The 22,864-nt window shown below is 42.7% G+C and overlaps 1 protein-coding gene across 3 annotated transcripts in view; it reads left to right on the top strand.

The window, feature by feature from the left end:
- Positions 1 to 22,864, top strand: part of ADAMTS17 (ADAM metallopeptidase with thrombospondin type 1 motif 17) — a 174,729-nt gene that overhangs the window by 89,141 nt on the left and 62,724 nt on the right. For all 3 annotated transcript variants that reach the window (XR_013979206.1, XM_080980306.1, XM_080980307.1), the window contains exons 9-15: positions 1,927 to 2,067; positions 3,245 to 3,395; positions 11,141 to 11,242; positions 12,090 to 12,235; positions 17,740 to 17,906; positions 18,721 to 18,848; positions 21,606 to 21,726. Coding sequence is in view for 2 of the 3 variants with exons in the window: in XM_080980306.1 (XP_080836432.1) it covers positions 1,927 to 2,067; positions 3,245 to 3,395; positions 11,141 to 11,242; positions 12,090 to 12,235; positions 17,740 to 17,906; positions 18,721 to 18,848; positions 21,606 to 21,726 (956 nt within the window). In the remaining variant the exon portion in view is untranslated. The remainder of the gene's footprint in view (positions 1 to 1,926; positions 2,068 to 3,244; positions 3,396 to 11,140; positions 11,243 to 12,089; positions 12,236 to 17,739; positions 17,907 to 18,720; positions 18,849 to 21,605; positions 21,727 to 22,864) is intronic.

Genomic DNA, 22,864 nt, shown 5'->3' with positions numbered 1-22,864 from the left:
TTATTCATGTTTGTTCATTAGTTTATTTTAAAGCAGCAAGTGTTAGCTACCAGCACTGATTAACAGTCATTTTTAATTACATTCATAGCCGTGAGAATATATATGCTAATTGAATGGAGGCATCCCAACTCACAGCACAAAGGCAATTACTGACAAACCGCCCCCCTTCGCTTTAGCCTTTTAGGCATGAACAGATGTGAGGAAAAGACGGAGACCTTTGTAAAGTGGCTCAGAGGAGCCGCTTTCCCAGAATTCCCTTTAAAATGCAGCTCATTGGAGGCAAGGATTACATGACCTCAGTTGCAAGGGGGCTGCATTGTTAGGTGAGGTTTGTGAGCCCATTGCTGCCTTGAAAAGATCACAGCACCTATCAAGTCACAGACCACCAGCCATTAAGAAGCAGTTTTGTTAATAATAATAATAATAATAATAATAATAATAATTTATTTGTACCCCGCCCATCTGGCTGGGTTTCCCCAGCCACTCTGGGCAGCTTCCAACAAAAATTAAAAATACATTAAAATGTCACACATTAAAAACTTCCCTAAACAGGGCTGCCTTCAGATGTCTTCTAAATGTCAGGTAGTTGTTTATCTCTTTGACATCTGATGGGAGGGCGTTCCACAGGGAGGGTGCCACTATCGAGAAGGCCCTCTGCCTGGTTCCCTGTAGCTTTGCTTCTCACAGTGAGGGAACCGCCAGAAGGCCCTCGGTGCTGGACCTCAGTGTCCGGGTAGAACGATGGGGGTACAGATGCTCCTTCAGGTATACTGGACCGAGGCCGTTTAGGGCTTTAAAGGTCAGCACCAAAACTTTGAATTGTGCTCAGAAATGTACTGGGAGCCAATGTAGATCTTTTACATGCCTTTCCCTGTAACTTGGTTATTGGCTGTTATCACATTACTCCAGACCTACCAAGTCAGATGCAGCCCACTAACCTAACAATTGCATTAATGCCATTCCATAATTGGGCATAATTGTAGCCACAAAAACCCAGGAGCAGTGGGAAGACCGTTGGACTTAGACCAGAGAGACTTGGGTTCAAATCACTGCTCAACTATGAGGTCATTTGGATGGTCTTAGGCCAGCCATTATCTCTCAGCCTGATCCTATTCACAGCCCATTTGTTGTGAGGTTACAAGGGGACAATCCCATTTACACTGTGTTGAACTCCTTGGAAGAAGGGATGGGTTGTTTCCCTGCCTGGTTTTCTTGTTGCTGTACAAGTTTTCATTTTCCATCTAGGTAAATGTGCTCAGTGTGATCTCACTTTCAAGTTTTTGAAGGTGGTTCTACAGCTAATTACTGCATTTAAATCTGGTGCTCCTTTAAGTACAGAGCCTTGCATTGTGTCCAGGTCTTTACACAAAGGCACCATTTGAGGCCATTGGCTTCTGTGTTCACTCTTCCATTGTACCTTGTGATTGCCAGGTATTAGCCTTGTACCCTGTGTAGAGTTACTTACCTGGCTGAAACTGAAAGATTTCTTTCCATTAAGCTAGCAATGACAGACAGAAATCCCCAGTTCTGCATCCTGGATCACTGATCCAAGTGACATTGCTGTGCGTAGGGAGCCCTGAAACAGCTAGATTCTCATTTCTGATTATGTAGAGCGGAAGGTGCCTATCTTGGCAGAATTGGGACCAGAGTCAAGGTGGAATGTTGTGGCAGTTCCACAAGAATGGGAAATCCATGAAGACATTGCTGCCAATTGAGTGGTACCAGCATGCAAGCCAGTCTATGGGACTCTAGTGTAGCCACAGCTTGGATTATCTGGCTGAAAAACTCTTTTCCAGTACTACAAATCTGCCATCTCTTAGAAATAAACAATATATTGTTACTTTTTGAAACTGAAATTGAGAAACTGCAAATGGAAGTGTCCCATTCACAGTATTGGTTTACTTATTTCCTTTTCTTCTCTGACAGCATGGGGATGAGCCATGATGATGACCACTTGTCCTGTGCTGGAAGATCTCACATCATGTCCGGAGAATGGGTGAAGGGAAGGAATCCCAGTGACCTATCCTGGTCTTCCTGCAGTCGTGATGACCTTGAAAAGTTTCTCAAGTAAGAATGCTGTTGTCAGCAAAGCCTTTGAATCACAAGACACCAGTCTCTTGTCTTCTCTGCAGAAATGATGAACAATTTTCAATGGTGGGTGCCAGAAGGTGGAAGCTGTCTCCTTTGAATCCTGGGTTTGCAGACATTACTGGCAGGAGATCAGAAACGTTATGATACCCATATTTTAGCACCTTGACAGCTTCTTGACAAGAATCCCAGTTTTGCTGTCCTTTTCCAATCAAACCTTGCCAGTGTTTTGTGACAACTGAAATATGTTGGTTTGAATGAAGAATCCAATTCTGTGCTTTTGCAACGTTGCCATGAAAGAAACAGAGAAACGTAACGTTCGTGAGTGATTCTTCTTCTTTGCGCCAAACCTGGCATAAGATATACCATGGGTCTTAGTTCTCCCATCCTCTCCATAACATCTAGCAGAAAACTTATATCATGGCATCACAAAATTATGCATTTTCCCAGCTTTTACTGCTGGCAGCCAAGGGTCTGGAGTAGAGGTAGGAAAATATAGAATGTTGTGATGTCATAAGATAAGTTTTCTACTAGATATTATGGAGAAGGAGAGTAGAGCTAGATACATGATTGTCATTTTTTGGGGGTAGTCACATTTTTACCATCGTGCCTAGTTTGTTTCTTAGAATTTCTGCCAATTTCTTCCCAATGCTGAATGTGGGGGAGCTGAACTGGAGCCAAAGTTTACCCAAAACCCTTCATAAGATTATAACCATTTCCCCCCTTTTAGCAGCTCCATTATAATCCCTTTTTGAGACCATAATCCATCAGAACATTAATTTCACGGTTAACTCTCTGGATTGTAGCCAACACATTTTGTCATGGGAATCTGATATTTGATATTTTCGTTTTTATTGTGATATTGATGTTGTTAATTCTGTCCTGTAGATTTTCAATATAAGCGTCTTTAAGCACTCATTATGGACCCGAACAGTGTTGTATACCTTTTTTTTAACAAATCAAATACATAGCACAGGTTCATAGCAAGCTGTCACTTAAAAAGGAGGTAGTAAGTATACATAGTAGTACACTGTTGGGAGGCATGTTTTGAAGAGGTTGCTAAATTGGAAGTCCATTATATTTTGAAAATACAATCATTTGATGAAATAGAGCAATGCTCTCACAATGCCCTTCAAAATATGTTTTATCTCTTCAGATCAAAAGTTAGCACCTGTTTACTGGTAACAGACCCACGAAGCCGATATGTTGTGCGACTTCCTTACAAACTTCCAGGAATGCACTACAGCGCAGATGAGCAATGCCAGATCCTCTTTGGAACCAATGCAACTTTTTGCAAAAATATGGAGGTAAGATAACTCATTTGGGACATAAACAAGCTGGGCCATAAGGCCCCAAGCAGGGTTTTAAAAAAAGTATGCCCACAGTTTCATTTATAAGGGCAAATTGTTTTGAGATGGAAGTAATAAAGAAATTTATTTTGTACATAGCATGTAATTCTGCGCCTGAGAACATGAACTCAACTGCAAAGTCAATGGCAGCTCTGTTATGGAGTTTCATCGCTCCCAAGGAGGCCAGTTTGGGTGGCAAAATTTATTCTGGCCCCTAGACTGCTGTGTGGTTTCCAGAGTGGCCCTTGAGAATACAGACTTTGGCCATTTCTCCTCTAGAGGTCGCACTTAGAATAGAGAGATTAGTTCGTAATCCTGCTCTTTATTTAGGGAGGTAATTGTTTCAGTAAATGTCCCCCTTCCCCTTAGTAAAAAATCCAGGAACTTGAAATGTGATATAAAACAGAAAATAAGAACCATTTATATTTTTTAATGTTACATAAATGAGACGTGCCAAATTAATAAAACTTTTCACTGTGTGCTGTAGCAGAGGGAATGAACTTCAAGCCTTAACTGTTCCATTTTATTTATTCTGGATCGGGAAGGCAGCTAATGCAACATGAAAACAATGAGCACAAAAAATCTTCCTAAGTAGTGTTTTTCGGGGAATGTGGACCACCAAGCTCGCTGTTATTGAGAGACGTTCTGAATGTGTATATCTTTAAAGACCATCCCAGGAAGTGTCTGTTAAAAGAAAGGACATTCTCAATTATTTTCCCTTTGAGAAGCTGGTTGGCTTTCCTTGGCTTGAGGCCTTTATATATACATATGTATTTTGCTGCTTGGCCTACTGCAGTAGTTTTCAACCTTCAGGAAATCCTTTCAGTGCTGCCTTCTCTTGAGGAACCCCTGCACGTCAGCTGTGGAACCCTTGAGAGTTGCACAGGATTCTCTATAGGGGAGGACCTTATAGCTAGCACAGTGAGTTAACTTGAGGCATTGGCCAACAGTGGCGTAGTGTGGGGGACAGTCGGGGCATGAACTCAGATAATGCTTGTTGCTTGCCTGACTGGAGGATAGAGAGGGGTGTGTGTGTGAATGTGTACAGAAACTAGTCTACTGTACAAAGGTAAAACCCACATCTGTGGTTATGCCCACTTTCCCCTCTATCTCTGCCCACCAATGGGATGTGGCCCCTGAAATGTGGCTCAGAATGGAATATGGCCCTCAGGCTGAAAAAAGTTCCCCACCCCTGAACTGAAGCCAAGGGCAAAATAACATGTTGGGAGAGGTAGTGTACAGCCAAATGCAAAATGGTGGTTAAGGTGGGGAGTCACTATTTTTACCTGCTGTATCCTGAGCCATGCTGTGGCCTAATATATACAAGTATAAATCTATATCTGATGTACTAAAGATCAAGAATAAGAGAGGGCTCTGAGAGGTAAATTATGTTGAAATCCGACTTCTTTCAAAGTAGATGTGTTAAGGGCTAGGGCTCTATCATCCAGAATATCTACAAGAAATAAGCAGAGTAGAGGAAGAGGGCTAAAACGAGAAGTTGGTCTAAGCTGCAGAAAAGATTGGCAAGCTGTTTTAGCCAATAAGACAATATATATACTCAATTTTGTTGAAATTTGGTATTAAAAAAAGATAACATTCAGTAAAACAACAACAACAACAACAACAACACATAGTTCTCTGCTTGTCCCTTACCTAGAAAGCACGGGTCCAAGACCTTGACCTTGGAGAGTCAGAGTAAAGAACAGTGTGACTCGGAGACCCACACATTTCTACATGCACAACTAGTTCACCAAAATAGGGATGAGCCAAAATTCATTGGAAATGAATGTTCTGACAATTTTTTAACTGTTAGAGAATTTCAGCCCCCCCGCCCCCCGGAGATTATTCAGTAGAATGGCCTCCCCAATTCACCCTCTGCAAATTTGAGGCACAATTGTCCATCCAGTTTTAATATTGTGTAATATTATTTTACTATTGTTCAAGGAAATGAGGGTTATGGCCCCTACACTTTCTAATCCTCTCTTAATCCATGGCTTCCTCTTCAAGAATCCTGGGAACCGGAGTTTGTTAAGGGAGCAGAAAGTTGTTACGAGACCCTTAACAAACTCCAGTTCCAAGGATTATCTGGGAAGAAGCTATGTCTTTTAAAGTGGAACAAAGGTGCTTTTTATGTATGTGTGGATGTGGTCTTAATGTTGAATGGAACTTTATTGTTAGTTCATGTTATAGGGTAAAAGAGGAAACCAATACTACTGTATGGAATAAAGTCATCCTGTGTGGGATTTACAAAAACCAAACTTTTAAAAATGGATATCAATTGGGGGTAGGGTGGGGGAAACATAAGCTGGATTTCTGTCTTCTGTCACACTAAGGCAATTGTTTGAAAGGAAAATCGCAGCTCATAGAACTTACCGTATTTTTCGCCCTATAGGACGCACTTTTTCCCCTCCAAAAATGAAGGGGAAATCTGGGTGCGTCCTATGGGGCGAATGCAGGCTTTCGCTGAAGCTTGGAGAGCGAGAGGGGTTGGTGCGCACCGACCCCTCTTGCTCTCCAGGCTTCAGGAAGACATCTGCAGCCTAGGCAGCCCTGCAGGAGTTCCCGCAGGGCTGTCTAGGCTGCGGATAGCAGCCTGCTTCCCGGAGTGCCAGGCGCGCTGAAAGCAGAGCGCCTGGCGCTTTGGGAACACATCCGCAGCCTAGGCAGCCCTGCGGGAGTTCTCGCAGGGCTGTCTAGGTTGCGGATAGCAGCCTGCCGCCCGGCGCGAGGGGCGCCCTGAAGCAGAGCGCCCCTTGCGCCGGGCAGACATCCGCAGCGTGGGGAGCCCTGCAGGAGTTCCCCGCAGGGCTCCCCACGCTGCGGATAGCAGCCTGCTGCCCGGCGCGCGGGGCACCCTGAAGAAGAGCGCCCCTCACGCCGGGCAGACATCGGCCAGCCCCACAAGCTCGGGGGACAGCAGGGAGGCGCAGCGCCGCCATCCCGCTGTTCCTCAACCTGGTTCGGTTTCCCCGACCTGGTTTGGGGGGGGGGAAATAAAGGGAATTTTTTTTTTCCTTTATTCCCCCCCCCCCCAAAAAAACTAGGTGCGTCCTATGGGATGGAGCGTCCTATGGGACGGAAAATACGGTACATTTTCCCCAAATTATTTGCCTCTGTACTATATCCAGTGTAAATCAGGTGACTGGAGCAGAATGTTTTATATCTCCTTTTAAAGAATTTGCTACATTTCACTTGCCCTCATGTTCATATTTCAGTATAATGGCAAAAAGATGAACCCCTTGATCCCAGCACCAGCTGTTTCCCCCAAGATTTATAGCCTTGTTAAATAGCTAGATGCAATGCACTTTGACCTTGATATTCTTCAGAAGTTTAACTTAAGTGGGGGGGCATGATTATTGGGATGTGAATACTGTAAATGCTCTCTAAATGGAACACAGAAAATTCAGCTTTTCAAACTGAATCTCTAGCAAACCCTGAGATTCCTAGATATTTTATCAGGAACTCCTCAATGAGGAAACCAGCAGTACTATCCTTTTAAAGCTGTATTTAAATTGTACTTTAAATTGTCGTGGCAAGGGATTTAATTCCAGCTGTCAGCTTTCTTGGTTGTTATTTTTTTGTTATTTATTGAGCGCGTTCCACTTCATGGCACTTCCTTTTTCACCATTTTGAAGCTCTCTTGTTGCGAACTGCCCTGAGATCTGTGGATGAAGGATGGTATACAAATATATACAATGGAGGATTTTATGGGGGGGGGGTGTATATAATAATAATAAAATGTCTGTTTCAAAAAAAAGAATTCTGCCTATGTAACCAATAACAAAGTGGTGCAGAACTGAGTTATGATCCTTTTTTATTTTAAATTTAAATTTCATATTGGAGTGCTTTGTGCCCTCCCACACTTCTGGGATCCCTGCTTTCTGACCCTGAAGGCCTCTGCCTTCTCCTTCCTTCTGCTACTGATGCTTCTCTCACCTTCCCTGGACCAATCTATATGCCCTAGCCTTCTTGTAGGGTCTGAGCAGTTCAGCTAGTGACACTTCTGCCTTCTGTCTCTTCTGTAACATAAAGGCAGCTCAATCAGTCATTTCCCACCAATATTACACATCACTTGGTATACCACAATGCAGATCTTAACTAATTCAAAAGAAGCGTAACTGTAGTTTTGCATTGCCACACCAGCCCCTGTGGAAGTTAATTCAAAGCTGCTTGTGTTTCAGTTTCTCAAGCCCTTTTCTTATTTATAGCCATCACTTAAAAAATTATTTTTATTTGGATATTCTTAGATTCCCACATTGTATTTTACAATTCTATTTAAAGTTTGTTCTCCCTCCTTTTTCCCCATTAAGCCAGAGTGCCTTTTGACAATCAGCCAAACTGAAACCCATGCAAACATTTTTGAGACATTCCAGTAAGTGTAAAATGGGTTGTAATGCATAATATCAAATCAAATCAAATCAAATCCGTTTATTGTGAGGACCATGCCTGTACACAAACATCAACACAACAATAGTTAAAAAATATTAAAATTCATTACATACTACGCCAACAAAACCTTCATCCCACAAAATAGAAAGAGAGGGAAAACAAGCAACGAGTTAAACAGACGATGAAGGGGTCTTTACATTGTCATCCATAAATCTTTCCCTGGCTTTCATGGCCTTCATCACAAAAACCGCTACCACATGGGTAATACGTGGGTTTGCATCAACTAACAAAAATTTTACTCTATCTTCAGGATTGGTTATAGAGTTGGGTATAATTTGCAGCAATGCGTCTCTAAAGCCCGAGTAGATGGGGCAATAGAGGAGGTAATGTGTAAGATCCTCTTTAATTTTCATAAGGCAAGGGCATAAACGATGTTCTACTGGGGTTTTTGTGAATCTACCGGTCAGATATGCAGTTGGCAGTGTTTGAAACCGTGCCATAGTAAAAGCTCTCCGAAGGGTGGGATCAGTGATCTCCACCAAGTAGTTGGCACAGATTTTGACTGCTTTTACTCGGGGAAACCAGTAGGAAAACCCAGAGTTTTTTATCTTTGTGGAGTCCAAAAAGGCGTCTTTTTCAAAGATCCATTCCCGAACTTTATCAGGGCTCCACAATTTGAGGGTATTAAACTCAGGTAGATTGTATCTGGATAGGATATCTAGTAGGTTTTTATGCCAAGTAGTATTATTTTGTAATGATACAAAGGCTTGTTTAGCCAATAAGGTGTTCGGGGCATCTGTGAGGTTGGTGAAAAAACGCAGGAATCTTAAGTGGGCCCTGGCAGACACAGAAGGTAATCCTACTTCCACTCTTAGGAGAGCTGCCGGAGTACTCTGAGGGAGGCCTAGAATTCTTCTGAGGTAAAAATTTTGGAAGATTTCAAGCCGTTCTAACAGCTTCTGATTCCATCCCCAGAGTTCTACTCCATATAGCATCTGGGGAATCACTTTTCCAACAAAAGCTTTTAGTGCCGGGATCACCAGTTGCCCTCCCCTCGAATAAAAAAAGCTGAGCAGAGCACCGATTGTCCTACGTGTTAGAAGGGCTACAGTCTTGAAGTGGGCAAGCCAGCTAGATGTAGCTTGGAAAGTGATACCAAGATATTTAAAAAAAAGACACTGTTCAATTTTGTATTCATCTAAAGACCATCTAAATGTGTGGCGAGCTCTAGTAAATACCACAATTTTTGTTTTGTCATAATTTATCTTTAGAGAGTTTTGGGAACAATAAGCTGCGAGCCCCTCCAGCATGCTATGTAGGCCCCTTCGAGTAAGTGCCATGACAGCCATGTCATCAGCATATAGTAATATATTCAGGTGTTTGCCTTCCAGGGCAGGAGCTGATGACTTATACTTTGCCATATGTTGAACAATGTCATTTATATAGAAATTAAAGAGGAACGGCGCTAACAAACAGCCCTGTTTAACCCCTTTCCCCAGTGGCAGTGGGTCAGTATAGTTGCCTGACATCCCAGTTCTGATTTTAACTGTGGTGTCTGAATGTAACTCTCTAAGTATTTTGAGAAGTCGTCTATCAATATCTGTTTCATATAGATCAAGAATAAAAAATCATATAAAAAATTATTTTTATTTGGATATTCTTAGATTCCCACATTGTATTTTACAATTCTATTTAAAGTTTGTTCTCCCTCCTTTTTCCCCATTAAGCCAGAGTGCCTTTTGACAATCAGCCAAACTGAAACCCATGCAAACATTTTTGAGACATTCCAGTAAGTGTAAAATGGGTTGTAATGCATAATAATAATAATAATAATAATATGAAAAATATTTTTTAGTAAGAGGAAAGTCTTGCAATATACAGAAGCAGTGAAACTGAACACTTAAGCTTCATATAAAACAGCAAAGTGAAAACAGTCACACTTTTTAAATAACCCAACTTACGAAAACCATAAAACCCAAGGACAGCAATTAGACATGTTATTAACTTCACATGAGGTGGGGTTTTTTGTATGTTTTTTGGTCTCTGAGCATTAACAAAAGTAGAACTTCTTTGCTAGTTCATTGCCATAGTGTCTCATATTGAATGTAAATGGACTGTGAAAAAAGAATTGAAACTGGAGACACTATATGTACTTTTCCTCGTTTATTTGTTTGTTTTGTATCACAAAAAAATCTTTAAGAATAATTAAATTAAACACACACATACATACACAAGACCCCAGTTGTGTTGGTGCTTTGAGGTCATCCCAAATTGTCCTGGTAAGGTTCTCTGAGGATCTTATTAAGGCACATTTGCAATTCAACAAATTGTGTGATACAGTTCTCCAGTCAAACAATGTCTAAAGGTAAAGGTACCCCTGACCATTAGGTCCAGTCGCAGACGACTCTGGGGTTGTGCGCTCATCTCACTTTACAGGCCGAGGGAGCCGGCGTTTGTCCACAGACAGTTTTTCTGGGTCATGTGGCCAGCATGACTAAGCCGCTTCTGGCGAAGCAGAGCAGTGCATGGAAATGCCGTTTACCCTCCCACCGGAGCGGTACCTATTTATCTACTTACACTTCACGTGCTTTCGAACTGCTAGGTGGGCAGGAGCTGGGAGAAAACAACGGGAGCTCACCCCGTCGCAGGGATTCGAACTGCTGACCTTCCGATAGGCAAGCCCTAGGCTCTGTGGTTTAGACCACAGCGCCACTCGCGTCCCAAACAATGTCTACAAAGATGCATATATTAGAGGGAAATGTGCATAGACATGCACACATTATTGAAAATAGCATACTTACCAATATGTGTATCTTAATCAAAGCTGTATACAAAAAAGGAAGGTAAAGGTAAAGGACCCCTGGACGGGTAAGTCCAGTCAAAGGTGACTATGGGGTTGTGGCACACATCTTGCAATAAAGGCAAAGATGGGGGGAAACTGGTGCAGATTATGAGCAGAGAAGAGAGGTGTTGCAGAGATCGGGAAGTCTCAAGCTCCCATATTAATCTAAAATAAGCAGCTAGATTGTTTACCAAAAGCATCTACTTTATTTCTTTGGGGTAGGAGGAGGAGAAAGGGGGGGATATGGTAGAAATAAAAAGTGTCACATTTCCCCCAGTCAAGTGTATGTGGATGCATATTTCCAGCCCAGGTGCTGAAAACATAACTGTGTTGTTCTTTGAAAATATCACTTTGCTTAAAAATGAAGCCAATCAGATACTTCTGGATTCACATGAGAGGCATCCTCCCTCACAAAAAATAGCTGATATCTCCAGAAAAAAAGGATGAAATGCCTTTGCTTTTATGTTGGCAGCATTTGATGTGTGCTGGTCTCTGGTGCCTTGTGGAAGGAGATGCATCTTGCAAAACCAAATTGGACCCTCCTCTGGATGGCACAGAATGCGGAGCAGACAAGGTAATCCCCCTAAGGGAGAATCCAGGCCTGGTCTTTTTATTTATTTGCTGTGCTTTTTGCTGCCTGATAGCAATTTTTTCTAGCCAGTCAACAGTATCAGTTTTCTAAGAGTTGCCCTTCCACTTGCTTTTCAAGACCATTTTCTACTCAGATAATGTTTGTGCATGTTTTCTTAGGAATCATTGTGTGGGGTGTGCATTAATTACATTGTGGCAAATAGTTGGTGAACCTCAGTACAGTAGACCAGAAACTTCCTCTGGCATATTTCTCAGAATGGTTGCTTTATTATTAGGCTGCCTAAAAGTATGGGTTTTTTTACTATGTTTTTTATTAGGTTTTTATCACTGATGTTCTGTGATGTGTTTTTAATGTTGTACATTGCCCTGGGAGCTTTTGATAAAGGGCGGTATATAAATTGAATAAATAATAATACTATCCCCTCAAAAGTGTTTCAAGGCCCTGACTGCAGTTTTTACAACTGGGAGGACTTCAGGAATATTTATCTCCAATATTTATTTACCCAATTCCAAAAGGATATTGCCACCACAAGGGTCCAGAACTATGGGCACACACTCCAACCATGAAGTTCATTGAGTGACCTTGTGCTGGTCACCGTCTCTCAGGGTTGATATGAAGATAAAAAGATGAGACGCATGTGTACCACCTAGAGTTGCCTGTGGTAATGCTGGTATATACCTGTAATTTCTCTTTATTTCAGCTTAACAAGTGCTTCCACTTGTGCTTAACTACATCCTTGTAGCCATTCCCCTATTTGTTTGATGGGTCTCAAAGCACCTGTGGCATTGAAGTCATTGGCCACACTATTCTAACCCCTGTTACATTCCAGTGGTGCCGAACTGGGGAGTGTGTCAGCAAAACTCCCATCCCTGAACATGTAGATGGAGACTGGAGCATGTGGAGCCAGTGGAGCATGTGCAGCAGGACGTGTGGGACCGGTGCCAGATTCAGACAACGCAAATGTGACAATCCACCGTAAGTTGCCTCATTCCAAGGAGACATTAAAGCCTGAAGGCATCTTATGTAACCTAGGACGCTGCTTTATGCTGAGTCAGACTGTTGGTCCATGTAGTTCAGTACAGTCTACCCTGACTGGCAACATCTCTCCAGGGTATCAGCTAGGGTTATCTTCTAGTAGTACCTGGAGATGCCTGGAATTGGACCTAAGGTTTTCTGCATGCAAAACAGATGCTCTGGCTGAATCAAATCAGGGTTGGACAGTGCTTTGACAGGAGACCTCCTGGTCCTGGGGACCCCATATATGCCTCCTTGAGTTTCACATAAAAGCTGTGGTATACAAATGTATTAAATAAAGTAAGCTGTGGAAGAGGCCAAAAGATGCAGCCGTTACTTCAGGAGGCTCCTTTGTAGCTTGGTCTGCTTTCCTTGCCATTTCCTCATTTCTTTTGTGCATAAGCTAACTCTGCAGCACACATCACTCAAAGCTGCAGCATTGCTCAAGGCCCAATTCTATGAAAAATCACAGAAATTACCATGCTGTGTGCCAATCTCATCTATAGTTGCCTAGATGGTACACACTATGTGGATACCTGGGGTCAACAAAATCTGCTTGAGCAGACAAGAAATATAGTGTGTGCATCAATTTTAATCTCCCCAGTGCCCCTTACTTTAATGCACCAGATTTTTGCGCTGATTTTTCACATTCTTTTGCTCATGTAAGTTCTTGGCTCGTAAATGGCACGTGATCCTGTTTCACTCTCTCTCTATAGATTCACTTTATATTCCTGTCTGCATTCTTTGTTCTTCTGCAGCTGGTTTATTTGCTGTCCAAAACTATTGATTGAAGATTTAAAAAATACTTTGTTTGGGGAATTCAGTAATGTTGGTGGTGGTGTTCTCTGCAATGGATGGAGGAGAAAATTGATTTTGTTCAATCTTCCAAAACAATATGCAAATCAAAACCCAGCCATCCCACTTTCCTGAATTTCCCCCTAAAATTCTTACCTTTTTCTGAATTTTGCACTGCTGTTCTCTGGCCACATAAAGAGTACAAAAATGCATATACTGGGTAAATGTGCGTGCCTCAGGGAAAATAACATACAAAAAATGTGTTATATTAATAATAATAATAAATAATAATAATAATAATAATAATAATAATAATAATAATAATTTATTATTTATACCCCGCCCATCTGGCTGAGTTTCCCCAGCCACTCTGGGCGGCTCCCAATCAAGTGTTAAAAACAGTACAGCATTACATATTAAAAACTTCCCTGAACAGGGCTGCCTTAAGATGTCTTCTGAATGTCAGGTAGTTGTTTACCTCTTTGACATCTGATGGGAGGGCGTTCCGCAGGGCGGGCGCCACTGCCGAGAAGGTGCTCTGTCTGGTTCCCTGTAGCCTCACTTCTCGCAATGAGGGGACCGCCAGAAGGCCCTCGGCGCTGGATCTCAGTGTCCGGGCTGAACGATGGGGGTGGAGACGCTCCTTCAGGTATACAGGACTGAGGCCGTTTAGGGTTTTAAAGGTCAGCACCAACACTTTGAATCGTGCTCGGAAATGTACTGGGAGCCAATGCAGATCTCTCAGAACCGGTGTTATGTGGTCCCGGCGGCCACTCCCAGTCACCAGTCTAGCTGCCGCATTCTGGATTAATTGCAGTTTCCGGGTCACCTTCAAAGGTAGCCCCACATAGAGCGCGTTGCAGTAGTCCAAGCAGGAGATAACTGAGCATGCACCACTCTGGCGAGACAGTTCGCGGGCAGGTAGGGTCTTAGCCTGTGTACCAGGTGGAGCTGGTAGACAGCTGCCCTGGACACAGAATTAACCTGCGCCTCCATGGACAGCTGTGAGTCCAAAATGACTCCCAGGCTGCGCACCTGGTCCTTCAGGGGCACAGTTACCCCATTCAGGACCAGGGAATCCCCCACACCCATCCGCTCCCTGTAAGAAAAAGTGCTTTGCAAAAATGTGTATATTAGGAGAAATTTACACTCAAATGTTGATGAATTTTGAGGAAGGCTCTTTTTTAAATTAATAAAGGGACAAGGGGAGGGGTAAAAAGAGCTGTGGCTCAGGCCCCACCCCTAATGACACGTGTCTCCTCTGATCCCGGAATTAGCATGGATGTCTGTGACAGGGAAACCTGTGTGTCTAGGTGTCCCTGAGTCCTGAAGCCCTCCATTATCAGGGTTCCAGGAGCCAGAGAAAATGAACCTAAGAAGAGCCCTTGTGGATCATGCCAAAGGCCCAACTAGTCCAGCATCCTGTTCTCACTATGACCACCCAGATGCCTGTAGCAAGCCCACCAGAATGACCTGAGAGCAACAGCGCTTCCCCTCTTTTGTTTCCCAGCAAAAGGAATGTGCAGAAGCTGGGACAGGGCTGGGGGAAACCCCGAGTCATCTGCCAGGGCAGAGGTGAGACTTCACAGCCCTTTCCTCCCCACATTGCTCCTTCACGCGAATAATGTCTGAGTGATTTGGTGGCAAAGGTGGGATAGGAATCCTGGGTTTGCTAGCTCACAGTTCAGCATCCTAGCTACCATGCTACTACTCTCTCAAGAGTTTTGTCTTCCTTCCTTCCTTCCTTCCTTCCTTCCTTCCTTCTTTCCTTTCTTCCTTTGCCATTGATGTATTTTCATTTCTAACAGGCATTTGACACCTTTTCAAAGAAGAGCACAAGCACACATTAAGTTGGCTTGCAACAGGCCCAGCTATTCATCCATCTAGCTCAGTATTGCCTGTTCTGACTATCCATAGCTCTGTAGGGCCTCAGGCAGAGGAGGGTGTTTGTGTCGCTTGCAAGCTGATCCTACCTGGTCTCCATGCTGGGCAGGGGAAAGCCCCCCCCCCTGAAATTGCAGGGAGTTGCTGCCAATCAGAGTACTGTACTTTTTGCTCTATAAGACTCCCTTTTTCCCTCCTAAAAAGTAAGAGGAAATGTGTGTGCGTCTTATGGAGCGAATGCAGGCTGCGCAGCTATCCCAGAAGCCAGAACAGCAAGAGGGATTGCTGCTTTCACTGCGCAGCGATCCCTCTTGCTGTTCTGGCTTCTGAGATTCAGAATATTTTTTTTCTTGTTTTCCTCTTCCAAAAACTAGGTGCGTCTTGTGGTCTGGTGCGTCTTATAGAGCGAAAAATACGGTAAATTCTGGACTAGATGGAGCCATGGTCTGACTCAGTGCCATAAGGTGACTTTGTGTGTTCTTATTCTTTTAACTAGAGATGCCAGAAATGGAGCCTGGGGCTGGGACCTTCTGCGTTCATAGCAGATGCTCTATCACTGAGCTGTGGTCCTTCCCCAACTTCGTTGATTAAACACACGTGTGTGTGTGTTTGTGTTTGTGTGTGTGTGTGTGGTAGTGGCACGGTTCTTCACAAAAGACACTCTGCTCCTGGCATGGTGACGCAGATGAGTTCCAGCTGCAGATTGGAATCTTTTATAGAAATTCTGCCTGGCTAAGGAGGATTTAGGAATTGGATGTTTTAGGCCTTATTTAGATAATGAGGATTAGATCCCGGGAGCTTTAGCATGAGCTTCTCCCACATGTAACATCTGAGACAGGAAAGCATTCGGGTTTGGATTTTATTCAGCGGATTCTATTAACAAGGTAACTTGTGTATACAGAGATCATGTTCCCCACCCATACTGTGCAACCATTTTGCATGCTAGAACTCAGCAGCTGTGTTAAATGGAAAGAGCTTTAGAAATCAATGAGGGTGGTAAGTGGATGTTATAAATGACAGTCCAGTGTGGTGAGTTTTGAGTTAAGGAGGGCCAGTAGCTGAGTGCTGGATCATATGTTCTGCATGCAGAAGGTCCCAGGGTCAATTCCTAGCATCTGGTTGAAGAATCTTTTGGCTGCAAAGGACCATTGCCTCAGATATTGGACAGCTGCTACCCAGTGAAGTAGATCTGTGGTTCACAAGCTCCTCCACCTCCAGACCACTTGAAAAATTCTAAGGAACTTAATGGATTATATAATAAATGTTTTTGTTCTGTAAACCAAAGCACATGCATAACTCTTAATAACTGTAGTCTTTCTTTCAAATGCAATGGGTTTGCTTGTTTTCATGAGCAAAGTCATGCTGATAAAGTTGTTTATCAGCTTTACTCTTGGGACAGTTCAGCATTTATCTCACTTCTGTATTTAGACTTGAAGGTGATAAATAATGAAGATCCCAAGTCTTTCACCAGCAGCATACTATGAAAATCATGAGCACTGTTTGTTAGCTTGTTTGATAAGCCAGCCCTGCTCAAAACAGCCTGTTTCCATCATCAGGAAAAAAGTAAATAAATAATTGCCAGGGCCAAGTACAGAAATTCTCAATTGTTCTGCATCTTTACAATGGAACATCTGATTGAAGCTTGTGGTCCACAAGCCAATGTTTGAAAGCCACTGCAATAGAGAGTAGTGGGCTCGATGGGCTCTTGTTCTGACTTCCCATCAGGCAGCTTCCAGGGTTACAGTACCATAATCAGCAGAAAGGTACCTTTTAGAGAAGAATGAGGACTAGTGGTTTTTTTGTTAACCTTCACCTCCCAGTTAACTGGCCAGAAAATTCTGCTGACACAAATGCTGCTTATTTCATGGCAGTGTTTAAATTTTTTTTATTTTAGTGGTTGGGATTAAGAGTGGTTGGAGTCCTGTTGGATTCCAACAAGGGTGCATATGGTCCAGTATTCTGTTTACAGCAGAGGGTCTTGCAGATACTACTGGGAAGCCAGAAGCAGAGATTAAAGGTGATGCTCCCCAAAGCTGATTTTAAGAGGTATACTTCCTCTGGGAATGCATGCTCCATTTCCCTATCATGATTAATATTTGGTAGACCTCTCCTGGGAAGTTGTCTTTCACAAGCCTTACTTTTTTTCCTCCTTTGAGAGGTCATCTAGCCTTAAAGGTAAAGGCACCCCTGACCATTAGGTCCAGTTGTGGCCGACTCTGGGGTTGTGGCGCTCATCTCGCTTTATTGGCCAAGGGAGCCGGCGTACAGCGTCATGTGCCGCTTCTGGCAAACCAGAGCAGTGCACGGAAACGCTGTTTACCTTCCCGCCGGAGCGGTACCTATTTATCTACTTGCACTTTGACGTGCTTTCGAACTGCTAGGTTGGCAGGAGCAGGGACCGAGCAACGGGAGCTCACCCCGTCACGGAGGTTCGAACCGCCGACCTTCTGATCGGCAAGTCCTAGGCTCTGTGGTTTCATCCTCAGCGCCACCCGTGTCCCCATCTAGCCTTAGAGCAACTCAAATTGCTAAAATTCTGCTCAGACAGACACATGTGCTTCCAAGGTCTACAGTACATTCTCCCTTTGCTAGGTTAAAAACACACACAAGTGTGTTACTTCAAATATGACAAAACAGCCCTCCTGCGTGTGGGGCCTCCTCTGGTTCATTCTGCTGAGTGGAATCCTGTAGTTCCATCTCTGAGTTCTACCCTGAAAACAGCATTGCATTTATGATCCGTTAGCTGTCTCCTGCTAATGGCTACCCATGCTTTTCTCCACTAACAGCCCTGGACCCGGAGGCAAAAACTGCCGTGGCACAAGTGTTGAACACACAGTTTGTGAAAACTTGCCCTGCCCCAAAGGGGTGCCCACATTCCGAGACCAGCAGTGTCAGACTCATGAGAGGTACACCAACAAGAAGAAAAGCCTTTGGACTGCTGTCATCATGGATGGTACATTTCTGTACGCTTGTACATTATTTCCCCCTGCCTCCCACCCTTCAGTACAGTTTTTTATTTTTATGGTTTTGTTTATGTATTATTTTAAACTTACTAATTTGGAGTAACTGAGTGATATACACGTATGTGTGGTAATTCATTTAGAATATATACTGTGCTGGCTTTTCAATGACCAAATAGGCCAGTACTGTTGTTTTGGTGGTGATAGCTTAGATAATACAACTTGCTGATTTATATTTATTTTATGGTTTATTTATAAGATTTTTTGCCCACCTTTCATCATAAAGTTTCAGGGCAGGTTATAGCAACGTAATATCTAGTTATATAAAGAGATGCAACTGTTATAATTATAAAAACAAATTAAACCTGCTATTGCACTGCATTTTCTTCTACAGTGTTCCGTGTGATTGTTGGGGGCCAAGCATTCGGAATTGCATTGCCTGTGGGTTTGGTCTCCATGTTTATATAAATTAATACATGTAAATTTACATCTTTTACCATACAAAATAGTGGGTTGTATCCAAAGTAGCACTTTTTGCTAGCATAAGGATTTCTGCTTGTGCAGTGAAACATCCTCCCACTCTCCCTCCCCCCCACTCTGGCCCCCTAGATCCAAAGAGAAGGGAAGGAAGTCCCAATGCACAAGGATAAATTCGTGCACTGACAGTTTGCATTAATTGAATACCATCTTATCTGTTGTATATCATATACTTGTCCCAATAATTTTCAAGTGCTTTGGGTACACAACATGACTAAAGTCAATATTCTTGCGTGGTGTTTTGTGTGTATGTGTGTATTTGTTTTTCAGATAAGCCCTGTGAACTTTATTGCTCCCTGTTTGGAAAGGATTCCCCTGTGTTGGTGTCTGACAGGGTGGTTGATGGTACACCATGCGGGCCTTACGAGACTGACCTCTGCGTTCATGGCAAGTGCCAGGTGGAGTAACTTTTTTGTTATTCTCTCTAAGCAATAATATTTGCCTTGTGCATGACTTAACTATGGAAGATGATAATAATGAGGATGATATGTTAAGCTTCAGCAAAGGCATGTCTGTTGGGAAAGGCTAGCCTAAAAGTGTGTTCAAGGAATTGCTGGAACTGTGACTATGCTTAGCTGTGATTACATCCTCTTGCAGGACCACAGGGCCTCAGTTTTCAGGTCGAGAACTGTTTATTTGAAAATACCCCCACATGAAAATTATGCCCCTAGGTCACATCTTCCTGCTGCAGTGAGAATTCTTGAAAGCTAGAAGAAAAGTGAATTTGCACAGATGGCACAGTCTTTTAAAATGCAGGATATGAAGATGTTTTCATATTGAACCAAAGTTCACCTGACCATATATATGCAAAGCTAGGTTTCTATGCTAAGCATATTATTATTATTATTTCATTAATCTCACAAGATTTATTACAAATGCATTGAAGTATTATGTTGCACCTGAAACAGTGCCGGTTCTATAGATTGAAGCAGCCAAGTGGGTGTGTATGGAGTAAGGCCATCTCGCAAGTAAGCAGGTCCAAAGGTATTAAGGCAACGTTTCTTCAACTTGGGTCTTCAGCTGTTGTTGTACTACAAACTCCCATCATCCCTGACCACTGGTTACTGCTAGCTAGGGATAATAATAATAATAATGAAATTTTATTTATATCCCACCCTCCCCAGCCGAAGCCGGGCTCAGAGCTGATGATGGAAGTTGTAGTCCAGCAACCGCTGGGAACCCAAATTTAAGAAGCACTATATTAAAGTCTTTATATACTAGTAGCAACACCTTGAATTTGGACCGGTAGCACATTGGCAACCAGTGTAGGTCTCTGACCAGAGGTGTTATATGCTGACAGGGTTTCACTTCTGTCGGCAATTGTACATTGTACAATTGTATAGTTTGTGCATTCTGCACAAACTATAGCTTCCAGATCAAGCACAAGGGAAACCCCAAATGGAGCGCATTGCAGTAACCCAATATTGCATGATGATGTGCACTTGGTATATAAGACTTGAACAGCTGGAGGTGGTTAAGTGATGTTCTTCAAGGGTATTTGCTCAATAGCTCAAGCTTCTTCTGGGGGATGTCTAGTGCATCCTCTGGTTTCTTTGGATTCTTGTGGCTGCCAACTTGGCCAACTCCTAGGTACACCCCAACCTTCTCAAATACCGTTTGCTAACATCTAATTTATTGAAACAATTTGGGGTGTTGTTTTTAATCTGTAAAGCCCTCAGTGAACTGGATGTAGGCTACTTGGAGAACTATCTGACCTCGTTGTAAAAACATACCCTAAGTAAACAAAACACAGTTGCCTGCATTTCTTGCACACAGGCGTGCACACACACACCTTCTTTTAATAGGCATGAGCATTTTCTTCTTGATTCAACTGTTTCCACCACTGATCATTATTCTCTACTTTATACAATAATTCTCTCTTTGTAACATCCCAGCTGGTTGCTGAATTCAATAATAGCATCTTTAAATACTCTAAAGTTCTATGTGAGTGTTGGAAAATATCCAAAAACAAGAATGATTTGAGAATCGGGTTAGAATAGCAATGTTTATTAAGAGCACCTCTAGCTTCCCCTCACCCCAAGTTTTGGAATCCTGCCCCTTGTACAGTATTCTTTTTTCTTTTCTTTTTTACTTGCAAAATGTAAGCCCTTTCCCAATGGAGTTTAAAAGTTTCTGAAAAGAAGGGATTTAACAACATCTAAAATTCTGTAACAGCCATCACAGATGTTTTGCAAAAGGCAGTCACCCAATATCGTAAGGCAGTGCTCCCAAGACAACAGCTAAATGGCCCTGATGTACGTGGGAGCCAAAAGACACTTAGGATGCAGTCCAAATCCCTGACCAGCAGTGGCAGGGTTTAATGGAGTATAGTAGCCACTGCCTCATCCACAGCCCTTCCACCCGTGCCAGGTGGGGGAGGGGGCAGGAGAAAATGTAGTTCCATTACACCTGCATTGGAGTCTAAGGACGGAGGAGAAATTTGATGCAGTTTGCATTTAAAGGCAAAGCTGCCTAATTTATACTTTCCAAAACAAGCAGAACACAGTCATTTTTTAAAATTCTACAAAATATGCAAAGCAGTTCTCCATGTGTACATAAATGTATATACAGTACTAGGGTAAATTGTGTGGGTAAATGCATATCATAGTGAAAATAACATACAAGCATTCATATTGGGGGGGCGGGCTTTTTCTTACGGTGAATTTCAGTTTACAGATTGGGGGAATGATATTCCTGATAGGGATGACTCCCCCTTCTGGAGACAGGCAGGGTCTTCAGATTCTTGTGTCCTTTTCAGGGGGGAGGAGTCATCTGGTTTCTCCAGATTGAGTGGCAGGCACTTAAGAGGAACCCACAGGTTCACAAGGGAGGAAAACACTCATCTACACCGTAAGATATTAGGTGAAAACACAAAACTAACTCTCCAGAACTCCTCCCCATACCCAGCTGCAACCAATCACAACCTCCACCTAGGGTTGACAAATGCTGAAGTGAATCAGGCCAGAGGAGGGCAGAAGGTTGGCAAGATTCTCATTGATTTTTTAATAGATCCATTTTGCAATTTCCCTTTCTAACAGCAACTTTGGCCCTACCCAACAACACCTCTTCTAACATCCAGTCCCATGCTTAATCAAAACATACCCCTTTGCAAATATTTTCCATCAAAATAACGAAGAACCTCTTGTTATCATTAGAAAATCGGCTGTGATGGGATCATCGGATCAGCTGCCAAAGAAGATCGTTGCGGAATCTGCAATGGAGATGGCAAAACCTGCAAAGTGGTGAAAGGAGACTTCAACCATACTAAAGGGATGGGTGAGTAGATACTGGGCAGTCTCAGTAGCTTGGCATGGGAGAAGTGAAATGCAAAAAAGTCTGTGCTTGCAGAAGTTAAGGCATGTGCTGCATTCTGAGTGCAAAGTTAAGAAATTCAACTTGTTAACAGCAATGTGATACTCAGCTTGATACAGGTATTGACTGAAGTCACTCAATTTTGATTCAGACTTTGCGGTTTCAAGACACTCTGCCCCAAAGGTCTTTACATCCCAAGGCTATTGCCTTGCGCTGTCAGATTTCAGAAGGATAGCTTTGAATCTACTGGTCATTATTGTTCCCTGTGTGCTTCCATCTTGTTTCACAATGAACAGATGCATAGTCCAAAGCTCATGCAGATCAAGAGTGAAGGCAAGTGGCAGACAAGGCATGCTGTGAACTACCATTTAGAATAAATGTGTGTGCCTGCCTTGCCACTGTACTATGAACATGTGGTGTTCTGATTTTCAGCCCTTGGGTGGCCATGTGTCCTACTTTACAGACAACATTCCTCCATCTAAAGGAGTTCCAGAGGACAGTCCTTCACTTCAAGGTGCCTTCTGTCTGGTTCAAGGTAAAGAACCATAAGAAAGCAGAGGCCTTGAAATTGCCCAGCAACAGTTAGCAGGCCAGGCATAAAAACCACTTGGCCAGTCTTTTCCACTATGGTGAGATGTATTGTATTTCTATGTCGATTATAATAACTAAAACAGCATGTACATGTTTTATGCAAATCTGTGTGCTCTTTTTTGGCAATACTCTACCCCCCATTTTCATTGACTCAATCGTTTTAATTGGTTGGTGCACAAGGAACAATCTTGGCTAGGGGTTTCAAAGAATTCCCAGAAATTGTTATGGGTTGTTGATTTGTTATGTTAATATTTTGGTTTTATTATTGCTGTTGTTAGGAACAGTGTATGTGAAACATGTTTTTGAATACTGAATGATATTTTCTATTTTATTAACTGCTTTGGATCCCCTTTGAGAGGGGGAATAAAGTAAGGGTACAGTTCTTTAAAATAATAAAACAATTTATAAAAAATTCTGAGATCCATTCTCTTGTGCATTTCCCATTCATTGCAACAAAGCTCGTCTGGGGTTAACCGTTAAGAGTTGCAGTGTTTGGCATAATCCTAACTTG

Source organism: Podarcis pityusensis (genome assembly GCF_964106645.2).
Source record: "Podarcis pityusensis genome assembly, chromosome: 14".
Taxonomy (NCBI): domain Eukaryota; kingdom Metazoa; phylum Chordata; class Lepidosauria; order Squamata; family Lacertidae; genus Podarcis; species Podarcis pityusensis.
Note: the sequence above shows the minus strand (reverse complement) of the source record. Positions and strands in the feature narration are given on the sequence as shown.